At 36.6% G+C, this 19567-nt stretch overlaps 1 protein-coding gene across 1 annotated transcript in view; it reads left to right on the top strand.

Moving 5' to 3' along the window:
* The window catches only part of LOC138076088 (CD166 antigen-like), a 51153-nt gene extending 32761 nt beyond the window's left edge, over positions 1-18392 (top strand). Inside the window, exons 10-11 of the mRNA XM_068968298.1 lie at positions 14363-14478; positions 16011-18392. Coding sequence (XP_068824399.1) covers positions 14363-14450 — 88 coding nt within the window. The 3' untranslated portion in view covers positions 14451-14478; positions 16011-18392. The remainder of the gene's footprint in view (positions 1-14362; positions 14479-16010) is intronic.
* Positions 18393-19567: the final 1175 nt, after the last annotated feature.

The raw sequence follows: 19567 nt of genomic DNA on the forward strand, positions 1-19567 counted from the left end.
CTCCTTCTTTCACCCTTAACAGTGAAGATTCTTAACATACACATGTACCTTGTACTCCTCATTGCCCCAGCTCTGACACTAGATTCAGATGTAATTGGGCAGAGATGGGGTTCTTGCATTGCATTTTATAAAAATTCCATTAGTGATTCTATGGCATACCTTTGGTTTCAATCATGAGTTTCAAACCCCTGTATCTTATAAATGAGGAAATTGAATTTTACAAGGGAATGTGTGTAGCTTGTGGCAACTTTGGACTTTATTTTGTATTTTCTTGATGTTTTGATATAACCCCTATCAACAACTCAGGTTGAGTTAACTTAAAATCAAAAGAAAAAACAGACTGAATCAGATCCATGATTCTACTCTTTACAGATACAAATTTCAGTGAAGTAATATTTGAACGGATCTGCCATCAAAGGAACGTAGTACCTTAGTATTTTTAGTTTATTTTTTTTTAATTTTTATTTTTACTTTATTTTACTTTACAATACTGTATTGGTTTTGCCATACATTGACATGAATCCACCATGGGTGTACATGAGTTCCAATCCTGATCCCCATTTTTAAACTCACGTAATATGAGTATGGATTGAGTTCTGCCTTGTTCTCACAGTCCATCTTTGAAGTAGATAATCTTATTATACATATTTCACTTTGGAAAAAAACTAAGCCAGAGAGTGGTTATAAGGCTTGCTTAAGATCATACACTTGTTAGGGACAGAATTATATTTTATTTAAGGCAGTAGTGTTTTAGAATCTCTGTGTTTAATTCCTAAGTCTTATTTTTTCTCATTATGCCTTACTTTTTCTCTCTTCAGAGAGGCAGAAACACATTCCTATTGTATACTGTAGTTGATATGCATGTCCACTCTCCCACTAGGGCAGAGCCACTGCTAGTCGTGGCACTTCAGTCCTCAGTCTTGAACAGTCCACACTATCAGTTGATAACAAATGTGGGGTTTTTTCTCAGTGAACATTTTACCTACAAACTCTTCATTGTTGCTTTGTACCCATGGTTTCTGTGGAAAGTTTAGAAGATGGTCTGTACCATGTAGAAGAAAGGAAATGCAGTTTCCCAAAGGCAGTATCTATCTTATCAGAAATTCTCCTTCTATGTGTCTAAGTTTCCCGACTATCAAAATCTTATCCTTCCTTTATAATCTACAATGAGGTGCTCACAAATCTAACAACTTGGCCTCTAAAGTATTTTGGTTTTATTTATTTAGGGCTTCTGAAAGTAATTTTTATTTAGGGCACTTCAAATTAATTTTACTTCTTAAAGCATAAAAATAAAATTTCTCTGTATCCTGAAATTACACTGAAAAATAAACAGCAGCCTTGTACATTATGATCAAATGAATGTGAAATTCATGGTGCTCTCCAGTGTCCTTAATCATCCTACTCTGATTGCCAATATTTCATCATATACTCTTTGTCTTTCTATGCATAGAAAAAAATATTGTGTATGGAGGACAGGGAGGTTGTTGTGTTTTAAATTACGTCATTGGATATTACCATATGGTAACCCAGAATTAAAATCATGGGTAAATAAATGCTGGACACTTAGCTTCATAGTTCTTTAGTTTAAGGACTAAGACTGCATGCATTTCTTTTGAAGTACTTCATTTAATTAAGTACTTATTTTACCATCTGACTTGAACATTTGTCTAAATAACTATTATTAATTGAAAAGTGCACCAACTTTGCTAGAGTCAGTATTATTGGTAATCAAAATAATATATTGCAATTTTTACCCCAAGCATCAAAGTGTTTTTATTAAGACTTTGCAGAACTCTTCAGATTTGCTAGGTGCTTCACATTTGTGCTCACTCAGTCGTGTCCGACTCTTTGCGACCCCATGGGCTGTAGCCTGCCAGGCTCCGCTATCCTTGGGATTTTCCAGGCAAGAATATTGGAGTGGGTGCCATTTCCTTCTCCTAGGAAGTGTTTCACAGTCCTGACTAGCTGTTCTTTTTACTGCCCTCTGAGATAAGCAAGCATTTTTGCTGTATGAGTTATTGTTAATACTTATGCCCAGAGTAAGTGCAGATTCATAATAAGAGCTTTCAGGTTAAGAATTCTTAAATCTATTTTTGGGTCCACTATACTCCCTTTCTTCCTTTTCTTCTAGGTAACTTCACATTTACGAATCAATATGAGTTTCAATTCTATGTTTAGCTTAATTCATCACCATTTTATATGGATATGAGAGAATTTAATAATAAAAATATGGTTCAGACTTTTTTCTTAGATACCTAAAGAAATATACCCCTGTGTTTACCTTCCTGTGAAATGATACCATCAACAATCTTAGTGAGTCCCACATTATTGCAAACAACTTGTAGCAACAATTAAATTAGTTCTTTGCATTGGCAATTTAACATCAATGGAGAGACAAATGAGAGAAACAATCTTTTATGCCCAAGTAGAATTTGAGTACAACATACCTAGTGACTAAGCAAAAACCAGGAACTCCCCATTCCATTCATGTGAGATACGTATTTTTATATCTATTTTAAATAGGGAAAACTGCAGCAGGAAATGCTTAGCAGTTGTGCTTGACGTTGTGATATGGTATGTTTATTGCAGAATAAGGACTCGTGCTTCCTCTAATGTTTTGATTCATATAACTTCTCACTGGAAATTTTTTATTGAGATATTTTGATAGTGAGAATGGATGACTCATCATTTCCTATGCATGCAGGGTATTAACTGTCATTTCCAGGCAAAAGGTATTAACTGACTAAACCCAGTTTATATCTAGTTGTTTAACAGTTGAAAAAAGTGAAAATATTGGTCATCCAGTCACGTCCAACTCTTTGCAACCCCATGAACTGTAGCCCATCAGGCTTCTCTGTCCATGGAATTCTCCAGGCAAGAATACTGGAGTGAGTAGTCATTCCCTTCTCGAAGGGATCTTCCTGACCCAGGGCTCAAACTACAGTCTCCTACACTGCAGGCAGATTCTTTACCATGTGAGCCATGTTTAATAGGAAACATGGAAACATAAAGACCTAGACCTAGAGATAATTCAATGACTTTTAAAATTATTTACTCCATTTCACTCCATCATGTTCTCTGAACATTGTTTTTAATATCTGGAGTAAGTTAAATGTTACTTTTTGAGTTTTAAATTCTCTCCTACATTTTTAATAGTACAAGAACTACTGAAAAATTAAAAGAGTCAGAGATAAATGAAAAAATGTAAGGCAGCATGATGTAGCCACAAGCTTACTCAGAAGTATGTTAAAACCATAATTTCCTGATTGGTTACATTTAAGAGACCCTTAGCCACCATACTTCTTATCACTAAACTGAAAGTAAGCAACAACCAAACATTTATAATCTCAAAATACATGTTATATGGCTCTTGGAAATTTACCAAGAGTTATCTTTTGCAACTGTGGAACTCATGACTATTTTCATGAAGTCTTTTTACAATATGAGGACAATATGGAAGTCTAAAATTCACAAATATCCTTTGTCAGTTCTGCCTTATATAATGCTTTACTATTCTCCTACTGTCTAAGGGAAAAAAAACCAGACAGTCGTAAATTGGCAAAAGACTAAAGAAGACTAGTCTTTAACCTCAAAACTCTAAGAAATATGGTTATATGCCTTTCTAAAACTCTCCTCATTAGTATCTCTTAGTATATGGAAGAGGATCTTTCAAGAAACTTAATTCTAACTGAATTCTATTTTCAATCAATATTCTCTCTAAAATCAATGTTCCCATAAGGAAAGATTGACTCCCCGCTGAATGACTTGAAAATACAGGGCTGAAGGACCATTTATGGCACATTTTGAGTGACTTTTCTAGTGTATTACTACATAACTGAAATCCTCAAAATTTAATGAGGTAAGTTTAATTAAACATATTTCATAGTCTCTAAGGCTCAGTGAATATTACCTGCCCAAGTTAATGCATGTGGTATCTTATTCCATATCCCATATAAACTTTCAAATATATTTTGCTGCCTCACAAGGACTTCTTTGGAATTAAAACTTCATCTCTGACTTTAATTGCCTGCTGACATTTTATGTAGTGCTAGGGGTTGGCGGATGTGTTTTCAAGTGCTGAGCTGATGTGGCCTCTTGCCTTATATTAGACGTCAAGCTAATCCAAGCTTTGGTTTCTTTTTTTCCTTCACTACCCCATAGCCTGGCAGGCAGCCAAAAGAGGAAGAAAAGACAATGCCCCATTATTCTATCAAAGCATAAATAATAGAAGAGACTAAAGAGAAAATAAGATAATATGGAAATGCTGGAGTCCCCATTCAGTCAGTCACAAGATGATGGCCCTCAAAAGGGCAGAACTGTCCATGGTCCTGCTGTCTCCTACTACATGTCAACTGAAACATTTCCAGCGGAAAGAAATAGCATCAAAATTTCCATTTTTATCTCTCTTTGTGTGCTTAGTCCCTCAGTCCTGTCTGTCTCTTTGCAACCCTATGGACTGTAGCCCACCAAGCTCCTCTGTCCCTGGGATTTCCCAAGCAAGAATACTGGAATGAGTTTCCATTTCCTTCTCCAGGGGATATTTCTAACCCAAGGATCAAAACTGCATCTCCTGCATTGGCAGGTGGATTCTTTACCACTGAGCCATCAGGGAAGCCTGTCTATATACATGCATTTCACTTCAGTTCAGTTCAATTCAGTCACTCAGTCGTGTCCGACTCTTTGTGACCCCATGAACCGCAGCACGCCAGGCCTCCCTGTCCATCACCAACTCCCGGAGTCCACCCAAACCCATATCCATCGAGTCGGTGATGCCATCCAGCCATCTCATCCTCTGTCGTCCCCTTCTCCTCCTGCCCTCAATCTTTCCCAGCATTAGGGTCTTTTCAAATGAGTCAGCTCTTCGCATGAGGTGGCCAAAGTATTGGAGTTTCATCTTCAACATCAGTCCTTCCAATGAACACCCAGGACAGATCTCCTTTAGGATGGAGTGGTTGGATCTCCTTGCAGTCCAAGAGACTCTCAAGAACCTTCTCCAACACCACAGTTCAAAAGCATCACTACTGTGGCACTCAGCTTTCTTTATAGTCCAACTCTCACATCCATACATGACCACTGGAAAAACCATAGCCTTGACTAGACGGACCTTGTTGGCAAAGTAATGTCTCTGCTTTTTAATATGCTGTCTAGGTTGGTCATAACTTTCCTTCCAGGGAGTAAGCGTCTTTTAGCATTTCACTTAATTTGTTTAATTTCATGTGTTTTTTTTAATCATTGTTTCAAAGGTAAAGGGAAGTCCTATTCCTCAAGTTTCTGCTTCTGCCCATACTGTTACCACATTACCCACCTAAAGGAAACACCTAAATTATCCACCTGAAGGAAATGCCTAAATCACCCACCTAAAGGAAATGCTTTGAACCATGATGCTGAATACATGCCAGTGGCATCCTGCTTTCATGCACATTCACTGTTGTTACATTTATTTTTATCCACTGATCCGCTAACATAATGGTGGTTCCCATATTTGCTACTACCCAAATGAAAGGCTATCTTCTATTTTTCACTGCAGATATTAGGATTTCCTGTTTTGGTAGAGAGTTTCTTTGGAGAGTCATTTGAAGAAATGCTAAGGATATCAAATAAAAACTTTTAAGTCCAACTATTCATTTTTCTTTCTTTCCTTCCTCAAACCCCAAAACTGCTGACAAATGTCCTTCTGAGATATGGGGCTTAGAAACCTCCTATCCTTCTCTAACTCTTTATTAAGGTTAGCCCAGGGGAAGCTTACTTTGCTGAGAGATGTGACCAAGGAGTAGAGAAAAATAACTGTTCTCATGGTTATGACCCTGATTACCTGCACAGGTATCAATGGCAGGTTTGCTGAGAGTGGCAATTCCACACTGCCAGGGTCCCAGTTGTAAATACCTGTCATCCTGGTGCCCTTCTGCGCTGTGTTCCAGGCAAGCTATAAAGTAGAAATCATAGAAAATGCCCTTTTAAACTGGGAAGTATTAATAATTCCTCATGTTGCCTCTCAGTTTTCAAATTTTGTTATACATACGCCTACATTTGGAAAACCTAAAGTCCTATGAATTCTTTCATGTATGAGTTATTATACATGGCTATTGTTTTTATTTTCCAAATGTGCAACTCTGTTTCAGCACTTTATGTATCCTTTCAAATGACACCACATTCCAAGATTATGATATTTTGGCTATGTCTGCCATTCCTACCCCCTTCACTTTTCCTACCTCCTTTATCCCCTTTTAAATTTATGTTAGTTGAGCTATAGTTGATGTATAACATTGAATAAATTTAAAGTGTACCACGTGTTGATTTGATACATTTATATACTGCAGTGTGATTTCCACTGTAGCATTAGTAACATCTCTATCCCATCTCTTAGTAACTCTAAAGCAAAGGCACATTTAGAAGACACTGCTAGATTTAGTTCCCTACCTCCTTTCAAGGAGACCTGGAAACAAATTTATAGTACTGGGGAAAATCTCACAAAAAAAGTTAAAGAATCTTCTAAAATGTTACTTAAAAGCAACTTGAATGCTTAACAGCACTGCACTTACAGAAATAACACAGAAGAGTAGTTGAGACTGAGGATTGAACTCTCTGGCCACTCAGAAGCTACGTGGCTGGGCAACAACCTAGGACTCACCATTGTTTTGTGAGTCCCTGTCACTTCCTGGGGACTTTCACATATACTCTACATTTATTCTTACACCAGCCCTGGGAGCAGACCTTACTGTCTCCCATTTACAGAAGAGAAAACATCTTAAGAGGAGGGACTTATCTAAGGACTCACAGCTCAGACTTGGCCCATGAGGATGAGAACCCAGGTTTACCAACCCCAGAGTTAAGACTCTTCTCTCCACTTTACTGATTAGAGGGTCACCTCCAGAGCTTCTTCCAATATTAATTTGTACAATATTAAATTGTATCTCATTTTAAAATTATAGGAAAGCTGACTGATACATAACTCTTCAGACAAGTAACTGTAATAATTTGTATTTTAACCGAAATGCTCATTCTTTATAAATGCCTTAACCTCCTTCCTTAAATCAATCAACTTAGAAAAAAATATTGACTGAAAATATTGCTCAAAAGTATGGTTTAAATAAAGTTTTATTCTCTTCCAGTAGTAGATAGATTTCTAACCTGTGTAATGCTTTCAAACCTCTATAATTTCCATAAATTAATGACACATCCATAAAATTATATTTATTTTTACCACATCAATCTCAAAACTGAGCCCAAAAGTAATCAGAGTAAGTTCTAGAGTTTTTTCCCAGTTAGAGAGAGCAGACTCTCAGTAACAAAAATGGAGAAATTCATAAAAACTTCAAGTAAATCTTACATACATGCACTCAGTGAATACCTCCTCCCCCAGCAGCAGCACTATTTTATTTCTATTTCATACATTTCACAGTGGTTAACACTCAGCATATTTGTATAACTGTGTAACTTGGCCTGTAGATACTGGAGCCAGACTACTGGAGTTTGAATCCTGGCTTTGCTGTTTGCTAGCTGTGTAACCACAAGCAAGTTTATTAGTGTACTTCAATGTAAAACAGAGGTATCCTAAAGCTAAAATAATTTAATATCTGTAAAGCATTTTGAACAGGGCCTGGGACATACTGAGGCATAATAAGAGTTTTAGCAGTTATTTTTTTTGATAGTGGGATTAAGAAAAGATGGGAAACTTTTTTCCTTTTTTTAATTTTAAAAATAATCAGTTTGAATTTGCTCAACTCTTCTACAAACATATTCTACAAATATGTTTCATATTACTCTTAACAAACTCTTTTTCATAATACCAAACTATAAGCAGTGATTCTTAGCCTGATTTTACCTGACCAATATGCTGAAAAATATTATGTTTTGCCCTGAAAACCACAACTTCCTTAGAATTTTAGTCACTCCCTTCCTCTCAAGACCCCCTTCTATTTGATAGAATTTTTTGAAATCACAGAAATTACCCTTCATCCCTACACAAATACTAAATCCACCTAGAAGGTAAGTAGAACTGGAAGTGGGAATGGTATTCAGTTTCTCATTGTACTTTTTGCCTGATTCTTGCAACTCTTGGCCATGAGTATAATGCTTTAGTTTTTCTCTATATAATATTTTTATATTAAGGTAAAATATGTTTTGATAAATGTATACACCATTGTAGCCATTATTCCAATCATGATATAGAGCACCCCATCACCGCTTTGGAATTCCTTCCTATCCAGCCCTGTCATCCTTTTCCCCTTAGGCAATCACTATGCTGATTGCTATCAAAAGTATTCTGTCTATTTTACCTATCTGTAAAAAAGCTGCTGAGTGTGTATTGACTTTATATTGTTGTTGTTCAGTCACTAAGTTATGTTTGACTCTTTGAGACCCCGTGGACTACAGCATGCCAGACTTTCTTGTCCTTCACTATCTCCCAGAGTTTGCTCAAACTCATGTCCATTGTGTTGATGATGCCATCCAAAAATCTCATCCTCTTTCGTCCCCTTCTCCTCCTGCCATCCATCTTTCTCATCATCATGGTTTTTTTCAATAAATTGGCTCTTTGCATCAGGTGGCCAAAGTATTGGAGCTTCATCTTCAGCATCAGTCCTTGCAGTGAATATTCAGTGTTGATTTCCTTTAGGATTGGCTGGTTGATCTCCTTGCAGTCCAAGGGACTCTCAAGAATCTTCTCTGGCACCACAGTTTGAAAGCATCAGTTCTTCGGTGCTCAGCCTTCTTTATAGCCCAACTCTCACTTCCATACATGACTACTGGAAAACCACAGCTGTGACTTTAATGTACCTTTGTCAGCAAAGTGACTTCTCTGCTTTTTAATGCACTATCTAGGTTTGTCATAATTTTCCTTCAAGGAGCAAGCATCTTTTAATTTCATGGCTGCAGTCACTGCAATGATTTTGGAGTCCCAAAAAAGAAAATCTGTCACTGCCTCCACTTTTTTTCCATCTATATGCCATGCAGTGATGGGACCAGGTGCATGATCCTAATTTTTTGAATATTGAGTTTTAAGCCAGCTTTTTCACTCTCTTTTTCACCCTTGTCAAGAGGCTCTTTAGTTTAGACTTGATATTGGTGAACACTAATATCATAAGGAACAGTAAAAGGAAATACATATGAAGTGTAATAAGGCCAGTTAGTTCAATTCAGTAAAAGAAATATCTTTTGGGTGCCTACCTTATTCAGACAAGAAGGTATAAATAAAACATGGTCCTTACTATCAAAGAGTTTACATTCAAGTCAAGGAGACTAAAGAGATTGACCACATTTGAAATGTCATAGGACAGATGCCTGCAGACTGGGGTGGAGACTCTCTGATGGGAAGAGCTAGCTCTCTCTATGTTTAAGGTCTGGAGAAAGTGAGACATGTCAGAATCTCAATCAGAAGCTTGAGAAGGCCATGACTTAGGGGTAAGGACAAACCAGATGTCGACTGAATCTTACTAAAACTGCAACTGAGCTTCAACCTAGCTCAAACCCTGACTGAATTGAAGTCATCCTATCTGCTCACCTTTCTGCTTAACAAAGTAAAGGGGGTACCTTATATGATGGAAAATAACATTGTGTGTAGTCTGTTCTGTTATTTTGTATATGGTGTCATGCAAAATAAAAAGGACTATATGTACAAAGAGTCAAGAAAATATAATCAATAAGAGGAAAAGCAGACAAGCAGATCTGTGCATTATTTGGGTATTGTAGTTAACAGACAAGGATATTAATAAAACTATAAATAATATATTGAAAGTGAAAGAAAAGATGGCCAAAGGAGATGGAGTCAAAAATTCAAATGAACTTTAAAATATTTTTAATATAATATTAAATATGATATAATTCTCCTGTATTGTAGTCAGACTCTTTGCCATCTGAGCCACTGTATAAGCCACCATATTACATTATGTAATATTAAAATATATACTAAAATCGGTCTGAAAATATATAAAAATAGGTTAGGGTTAGGGTTTGGGTTATTAAAATATGTCTCTGGTAGATAAGTGTAGAAGTAGATTGGCCACAGCAGAACACAAGAGAAGCAAACTAGAATACAGATCAATAGAACACATAGAGGTTGAAGCACAGAGAGGAAGAGAATAGATAGGATGCTTAAGAGAATAAGAGACACGTGAGACATACATAAAGGTCTAACTTATGTATCAACATAAGTGAAATCGCAGAAAGAATAAAGAGCAAGAATGTCCATCATCAATGAAATAAATCAGCCCAATAACAAGCTATACAGTAATGAGAATAAACAACCTACAACCACTTGCAACATTATATGTGAATATCACAAACATAAAGTTGAGTTTAAATAAAAGGCAGATAGAAATGAATACATGTGGTACGATTCCATTTACAACAAATTATAAAAACAGATAAAACCATTCTGTGAGACATCTGGATTGTGATAACCTTTGGGGAGGTAGCAGTGACTGGAAGGGAGTATAACGGGGGACTTCTGCATCTGCAGCCATTCTGTTTCTTGAGCTAGTTGCCAGTTACCAGTTACATTCGTGCATCCACTTTTGAACATTCATTGTACACTTTTGATGGGTACATTATCTTCGATGGATTTTATTGAAGTAGCATGTGTGCGTGCTCATTTGCTCAGTCACATCCAACCGTTTGGGACCCTATGGACTATAGCTCACCAGGCTCCTTTGTCCATGGGATTTTTCAGGCAAGAATACTAGAGTGGGTTGCCACTTCCTCCTCCAGGGGATCTTCTGACTCAGGGATCAAACCCACATTTCCTGGGTCTCCTGCATTGGCAAGTGAATTCTTTACCACTTCAGTTCAGTTCAGTCTCTCAGTTGTGTCTGACTCTTCGCGACCCCACGGACTGCAGCATGCCAGGCATCCCTGTCCATCACCACATAGTCACCTGGAAAACTCCACTATTGAGGTTACTAAGATTTTATTTGTTACTAGTTAAGTAACTAATTAAGCTTCCCAGGTGGTTCAGTGGTAAAGAATCCACCTGCCAATGCAGGAGATATGGGTTCGATGCCTTGGTCAGGAAGATCCCATGGAAAAGGAAGTGGCAACCCACTCCAGTATGCCTGCTGGGAAAACCCTATAGACAAAGGACCCTGGTGAGATATAGTTCGTGGGGTTGCAAAGAGTCAGATGTGACTGAGCACACACACACAAAGTGACTAATTAGAAAAAGAGAGTTCAGTTCAGTCATTCAGTCGTGTCCCAACTCTTTGCGACTCTATGAATTGCAGCACACCAGGCCTCCCTGTCCATCACCAACTCCCGGAGTTCACCCAGACTCATGTACATCGAGTTGGTGATGCGATCCAGCCATCTTATCCTCTGTTGTCCCCTTTTCCTCCTGCCGCCAATCCCTCCCAGCATCAGAGTCTTTTCCAATGAGTCAACTCTTCACATGAGGTGGCCAAAGTATTGGAGTTTCAGCTTTAGCATCAGTCCTTCCAAACAACACCCAGGACTGATCTCCTTTAGAATGGACTGGTTGGATCTCCTTGCAATCCAAGGGACTCTCAAGAGTCTTCTCCAACACCACAGTTTAAAAGCATCAATTCTTCGGCACTCAGCTTTCTTCACAGGCCAACTCTCACATTCATACATGACCACTGGAAAAACCACAGCCTTGACTAGACGAACCTTTGTTGGCAAAGTAATGTCTCTGCTTTTCAATATGCTGTCCTGGTTTGTCATAACTTTCCTTCCAAGGAGTAAGCGTCTTTTAATTTCATGGCTGCAATCACCATCTTCAGTGATTTTGGAGCCCAAAAAAATGAAGTCTGACACTGTTTCCACTGTTTGCTCATCTATTTCCCATGAAGTGATGGGACCAGATGCCATGATCGTTTTCTGAATGTTGAGTTTTAAGCCAACTTTTTCACTCTCCTCTTTCATTTTCATCAAGAGGCTTTTTAGTTCCTCTTCACTTTCTGCCATAAGGGTGGTGTCATCTGCATATCTGAGGTTATTGATATTTCTCCCAGCAATCTTGATTCCAGCTTGTGCTTCTTCCAGCCTAGCGTTTCTCATGATGTACTCTGCATAGAAGTTAAATAAGCAGGGTGACAACATACAGCCTTGACGTACTCCTTTTCCTATTTGGAACCTGTCTATTGTTCCATGTCCTGTTCTAACTGTTGCTTCCTGACCTGCATATAGGTTTCTCAAGAGGCAGGTCAGGTGGTCTGGTATTCCCATTTCTCTCAGAATTTTCCACAGTTTATTGTGATCCACACAGTCAAAGGCTTTGGCATAGTCAATAAAGCAGAAATAGATGTTTTTCTGGAACTCTCTTGCTTTTTTTGATGATCCAGCAGATGTTGGCAATTTGATCTCTGGTGCCTCTGCCTTTTCTGAAACCAGCTTGAACATCTGGAAGTTCATGGTTCACATATTGCTGAAGCCTGGCTTGGAGAATTTTGAGCATTACTTTACTAGTGTGTGAGATGAGTGTAATTGTGCGGTAGTTTGAGCATTGTTTGGCATTGCCTTTCTTTGGGATTAGAATGAAAACTCACCTTTTCCAAACAAAAAATCTGTGATATGTTTGCTGTTGCTGCTAAGTCGCTTCAGTTGTGTCCAACTCTATGCAACCCCATAGACAGCAGCCCACCAGGCTCCTCTGTCCCTGGGATTCTCCAGGCAAGAATACTGGAGTGGGTTGCCATTTCCTTCTCCAGTGCATGCATGCATGCTAAGTCGCTTCAGTCATACCCAACTGTGTGACCATATGGACAGCAGACCACAAGGCTCCTCTGTCCACAGGATTCTCCAGGCAAGAATACTGGATATATATCCATCTACATTATATATATATATATATATGTATACATATAATGGTATATATACCTTTATATTATATATGTAAATTCATATCTATCTTGTCACATAATATAGGACTCAGTCATGTTGGCAGGATTTAAGGCTGATCTTCTGCTTATGAACAATTTAGAAGACTGTAGTTTAAGCTAAATTAAAATTTTCTAAATCACAAATTAAATTTAGGCTAAATATAATGAATGTCCCAATATGAATGAGCCATATGTCTTTTTCTCAGTTGGACATAAAGCATACACTCTTAAACACTATTAACACTATTAAGTTGTGATTCTTAGCAAATGAGTTACAGAATTATTTAAAGCATAGCAAATTCCCTAAAATTTTTCACTTTTAGGGAAAAATGGCATTTTCTACCCCAGCTTCCTCAATCAAGAAACACATCTGGTGTTATATAATTTTTAAAAGTGTAAGTATTATTAGGAATCACTGACTTAATAGGCATGAGTTTGAGCAAACTCCGGGAGAAAGTGAAGGACAGGGAAGCCTGACATTCTGCAGTCTATGGAATTGCAAAGAGTTAGACATGACTTAGCAACTGGACAACAATAACAATTACTAGGAATTATATAGCAACAATAATTTGAAATACCATCACTGTGGTTTCCCTGATGACTTCTATTTCTTTTAGCATATATTTAATGCAACCCTAGGTCCAAGGTAGTTTCAGTGGAATGTGTTATATTACCAGTCAAGGCTCACAGATGTGGAATTGTACATCCTAAGGTCATATGTGTATTTGATGGAAAAATATTTGCTTTTCAAAGATACATTAATGTGAACTCTAATATTAAAAATGTCGTTCAGTTGCTCAGTCGTGTCTGACTCTGCAACCCCATGGTCTGCGCGGGACAGGCTTCCCTATTCTTCACCAACTCCCAGAGCTTGCCTAAACTCATGTCCATTGAGTCAGTGATGCCATCCAACCATCTTGTCCTCTGTTGTCCCCATCTCCTCCTGCCTTCAATATTTCTCAGCTTCAAGATCTTTTCCAATCTGTTGGCTCTTAACATCAGGTGGCCAAAGTATTAGAGCTTCAACTTCAGTCTCAGTCCTTCCAATGAATATTCAGGACTGTTTTCCTGTAGGATTGACTCATTTGGTCTCTTTAGAGTCCAAGGGACTCTCAAGAGTCTTCTCCAACACCACAGTTTGAAAGCATCAGTTCTTTGGTGCTCAGCCTTCTTTATGGTCCAACTCTCATGTCCATACATGACTACTCGAAAAGCCATAGCTTTGACTACATGGACCTCTGTCAGCAAAGTAAGGTGTCTGCTTTTTAATACGCTGTCTAGGTTTGTCATAGCTTTTCCTTCAAGGAGCTAGCATCTTTTAATTTTATGGCTGCAGTCACTGTCCACAGTGATTTTGGAGCCCAAGAAAATAAAGTCTGTCACTGTTTCCACTGTTTCCCCATCTATTTGTTATGAAGTGATGTGCCTGAATCCTCTGATCTTTGTGTTTTGAATGTTGAGTTTTAAAGCAGTTTTTAAGAAAAGTTAAATATGTTTGTCAATGTGATAATGTGTATTTAATTCTCTTGTAGGACTGCATCAAAACATGTAAACAAGGACCTTGGTAATATGGAAGAAAACAAAAAGTTAGAAGAAAACAATCACAAAACAGAAGCCTAAGAGAGAAACTATTCCACTTGTCATCCAGGTGGGTAAGGCTGTGTGAGGTTTACAAAAATAATCCCCAGGAAAATATGAAACATTCTAGTGATGAAAGGGAAGGCCTTGACATTAACATGCATTATAATTGCAGCTTTAAAAACAGGAAGAGATTTTTTCCAAAGAAAACTTTGGTTACTCAGAAAGGTATTCTCAGAAGAACGAAATTTCAAAGGACTCCTCGTCCTCAAGAAAATCATTATCCTCAGGATAGTTGAACTCAATTTAGAGATTTTTAACATTCAATGAGCATTTTCAGTCTAATGCCAAAAATTTTGCTGAGTGCAAAAAGCTTAATTTTATAAATTGATGTTTTGGTTAGGTAAGAGCCATTCTCATGTTTTACTTTAAAAAGCAATTATGAGAACAATTTTAAAATATAAAAATTTTAATCCAAGGGTTTAATATACTTAGAAGTATCAGTGTATTTATACAGCCATTTCTCAAATCATTCTAATGAAAAGACTAACAAATTTGTATGTGTGTACATACAACTTTTCCAAATAGTATATATATTATATGTATGTATCTATATATGCATATATATTTGTGTATAATGCATATTGATATTATATATATACATATATATTGCATATATCTATATATAATAGCTATATGAATATGATTTTAAAGACAGTCTCCAGGAGGTATGTTTCCATGGTATTGCCGCTTGCAGGTTGAACATTTTATTTTTATTTATGTTCTCTCAAGCCAGTCCAACAGAGAAGTCATTTGGACAAATTATTTTTTATGTCCTTGAGAATATGTGTTACCGTACGTTATTCATATATGTAAAAGTCCCCAACAACCACAGTGAAATTTGGTTGATTGTAAGTAAACCACAAGGTAAACAGTTTGAGTAGGTCACCTAAGTTTATCCCATAAAGGAGATGAGAACAAGAGAAGGAATTGAAATTAGAAGGATGCACACAGGAAAGAAAAAATAAAATGACTGAAATAAGACATTTTTAAAATCTGAAAACCAGAATTTCAAAATAATAAGGTGAAAGGAGTAAAAACTGAATTCCTTCCCCATCCTGCCTTCCACTGGAGGCCAAGCATACAGCATTCCCACCTGATTTTTATTTCTGCTTCTCTAGGATTCATTCCTCAATCCTTTATAAACATAGAGTTTGCCTTCTGTTTTCTTCAAAATCAGATAAATTCTCAAAGGAAAATTGAGCTTAAATACAAAGCCTACAAAATGGGGTGTGATTTGAAGGGATAAATGAGATTTTTTTTTAACCTGAAGAGAAACAGAATGAAATATTTTCCTGGAAAACCTTATAATTTTCATAAGAATTAAGCAAGATTCCCCAAAATAAAGACTTTCAACAATTCAAAAAAAATTATTGGTTGAAGAGCTGCAACAATACCTGGGATTACAGCTAGGTTCAGGGATGATAGAGTTTTATAAAAAGTTCTTGTGAAATATCACATTTAGTATAAAGTATATACTGATTGTGAAAAGTGATTGCTATGGTAACTTACCTGAATTGTTTTTTTTTTTAATAATTTCAGAAAAAAACTATATAGAACAATTGAAGCATGAACGTGGATTGTATTTAAGACATATACAAAGACACTGATAGCAATTCATGGTTCAAGTATTAAGCAGTTCATTCTACCAAGCTGTCACGGGATTTCAGAGAATTATCTCAAGTAAAACAATGAAATGAAATGACAAACAATAACATATTTTGGCAGCCATGATGATAGGTCATATGTTGTGTTGGTTTGATTTTTTTCTGTAAATGTCTGCACTGAGAATTTCTTTTTGGTTTGCCTTTTATGTAAATTTTTTACGTAGCTATTTTTATACACTGTAAGCTTTGTTCTGGGAGTTGCTGTTAATCTGATGTATAATGTGATGTTTTTATTTCAATTGTTTATATGAATAATCTGAGCAGGTACCTTTCTGATTCTGATTGCTATCAGTAATGCCCCAAACTTTCTCACAAGCACCTAAATCCCAAAGGTGGAAGCTTGTGAAGATTGGGGACACACATTGCCCTAATCAAAAACTGATTTTTATCACTAGGGAGGAGGAGGCAGAGAGTCAGGTTGATAAGCACCAGATGAACTATTTCTGTGAATGTGCTGCCAGCTGACTCTCAGAAGCAATCACACACACATATGGACACACACATAATAATAAATAGTACTCCCAAACTGACGCTTTTTCTTGTTCTGAAAAAAAAAAAAAACATCACACAGAACTTGGATAGCATTTACCTTTAGAGACACCTGCTAGTAAATTATTTTCTGTCAAACAAAAAAAAAAGTCAATGTATGAGACAGTTTGGAAAACTCATGGCTAACATTCCCATTTTCATAGGTTACAATGTAAATCACTGGAATTGAAAATTGGAGTTAAATCCTTTGGGTTATCCACTGCCTTAAAATTGTACCTATTTCCTTTAAAAAAAGATATCAGTCAGAATTGGAGATTTTTAACAGTGATCATTATCAAAGCTGTGTTATTTTCCACAGAATATAGAATATATATTTTTTTCGTGTGTGTTTTTGTTAACTACGCTACAGATATTGAATGCACCTTGAGATCATTTAGTGTTTTTAACTGGTACATAATTTATCAAGCAGTATGTTAAAGTGTAATAATAAAATGTCTATGTATCTTTAGTTACATTCAAATTTGTAACTTTATAAACATGTTTTATGCTGGAGGAACTCTATAGGGTGGTAGTATTAAATGAAAACTTTTTGAGGTAGACTGGATATGGGCCAATAGCTACTTGTGACTAGACTTTTAAACTTTGCTCTTTCAAGTAGAAGCCTGGTTTCTGGGAGAACATGGTATGGCCATTTTTGTCCCAGTATTTATATAACTTTATCAAAAAAAAATGAACATCAGATTTCCAGGTATAGAACTGTGTTCTTTGGGAGGAAAGGAAAACTGGTGTTTGTTTTTTAGATTGATGGAATAATTAATTAGGAATGCAATGAAAAATAAAGGTTAAAGTCAGAAGAAGATTAGGAATAAATACATTGCCACTTTTGCATTATTTAGAAATACACATTGTTGTACATTTGTAAACCGTTTGCTGTCTGAGCAATAGTGACTCAGTTTAATAAAAGCTTCCTATAGTGTATTGGTATGAATTAAATACATAAAATATCCTATTAGACTCAATGCTGTATAAAATATGATGGGAAAAAGGAAAATGTTATTTTTGCCTCTAAATGTTGATTTATTGAAGTTTTATTTGGCAGGACAAAAATTGAATCTTGGTCAATATTTAAACCAAAGTGAAAGGGGAAAAACCAAAGTTATTTGTTCTGCATGGCTATGCCATTCTGTTATCTCTGTAAATACTGTGATTTCTTTTTTTCTTTTATCTTAGAATTTTGTTAAAAAAAAATTCTAAAAATTTTAAACACCTCCTTTCCATAATAAACCATGAACACTAAAATTAAATTACTTTCATATAAATATTTTTTTTCTTTTGGTGTGAGAGATCAAAGGTTCAAAGTTTAACTCCTGAGATATATTTGCAGAAAGAAGCAATGTGACAATAGAAAGAGAGTTTTATACTACAATTATTTCTTGGCTTCTATGGTTAAGTCTGAAAACAGCTGTCAGAACCTAGAGAGCAGAACATGGGAAATTCTGAGCTATGGACTGAAAGCAGAAAGTTTGCCAGAGGGAAGAAAGAGACAACATTGTTATCAGTGGATCAGTGCCTGGATAAAAAGGAAAGCTTGTGTGTGTGCCGGCAGCCATCAGCACAGCAAGGCTTGGAAGAAAGATGATACACCATTCTCAACTTTGAGGTTCCATCTTTCCAACTTACCTCTTTGACAACAGGAGACAGGTTTTGCCAGTTCAAGTTTCACTCCCTATCTGTGATTACAGGAATTGTATTTGGAAATGGATTAACATACCCATCTATACCTAAAATAATAAAACTGAAATATGTCTTCACGTCTCTCACAGCTGGTCTGCCTCTTGTCTAAACTAGGATGTTGATGCATAGAAAGTAGTTGTCTTTATTATAGAGTTGAAAACTCATTGTGAGTCCCCATCTCCCTGGAGAGGTAACGCAGCAAAATAAAATTGTCTCTGCCTTCCTATTATGTTAGGTGGGCCACTTCAGCTAGTCCTCCATTTCACAAGCAGTGATTTCTATAATGTGTGTCTCCATTTTCAACCATGGGATCATGCTTACTGTGGGTGTCCCATGTCTGTCCTCGGAACTGAATTAAGAGGATCCTTGCCTGTTTCTTCACTTCCTCTCTAACACTCCATACAGCATACTATTTGACATTACCGAGAAAGAACCTAGAAATGCCTCCCCCTCAAAACAAGGTAAAGCTAGCTATGTGTGTCAGAGAAAGTTCAGTTCATTTCAGTCACTAACTCATGTCCAATTCTGTGATTCCATGGACTGCAGCATGCCAGAGAAAGTAATTAATATGTATTGAGCCCATACTGTGAGCTCTGTCCATCTATATATTATCTTATTTAATCCTTAACAGTTATAAGTAGTATTAAATATCCCCCATTTAATAGAATAAAACTAAGGTTTAGAGAGATAAACTATAATTCCTGGGTACATTTAGATTCGAAGTATGTAAGTCAGGTATCAAACCAGATCTGATTCTAAAGACTGGGCTCACCAGAATCTATTATAGTTCCCACACTTCTTTAATAAAGAGATCTTCCTTTTGATGATATGTAAAACTGAGAAATATTAATTGGTACATGAACTGGTTATACCATCTATAATATTCAAATGATTAAATAGATAAATACTATATTTTAATATATGCTAGAAATTATATATGTAATTGTGTAATGTGTGTTCAAACAATTTTGTATTTAAATTTAATATATCACATCACATTGTTAAGTACTTCCTACACACGCACATACATATATATGTATCACATATACATGTACCACATAACTTTTTTTTAAATTGGAGGCCAATTATTTACAATATTGTAGTGGTTTTTGCCATACATTAACATGAATCAGCCATGGGTGTACATGTGGCCCCTGTCCTGGAGCCCCCTTCCACGTCCCTCCCCATCCCATCCCTCAGGGTTGTCCT

The sequence above is a fragment of the Capricornis sumatraensis genome, chromosome 1 (assembly GCF_032405125.1).
Source record: "Capricornis sumatraensis isolate serow.1 chromosome 1, serow.2, whole genome shotgun sequence".
NCBI lineage: Eukaryota > Metazoa > Chordata > Mammalia > Artiodactyla > Bovidae > Capricornis > Capricornis sumatraensis.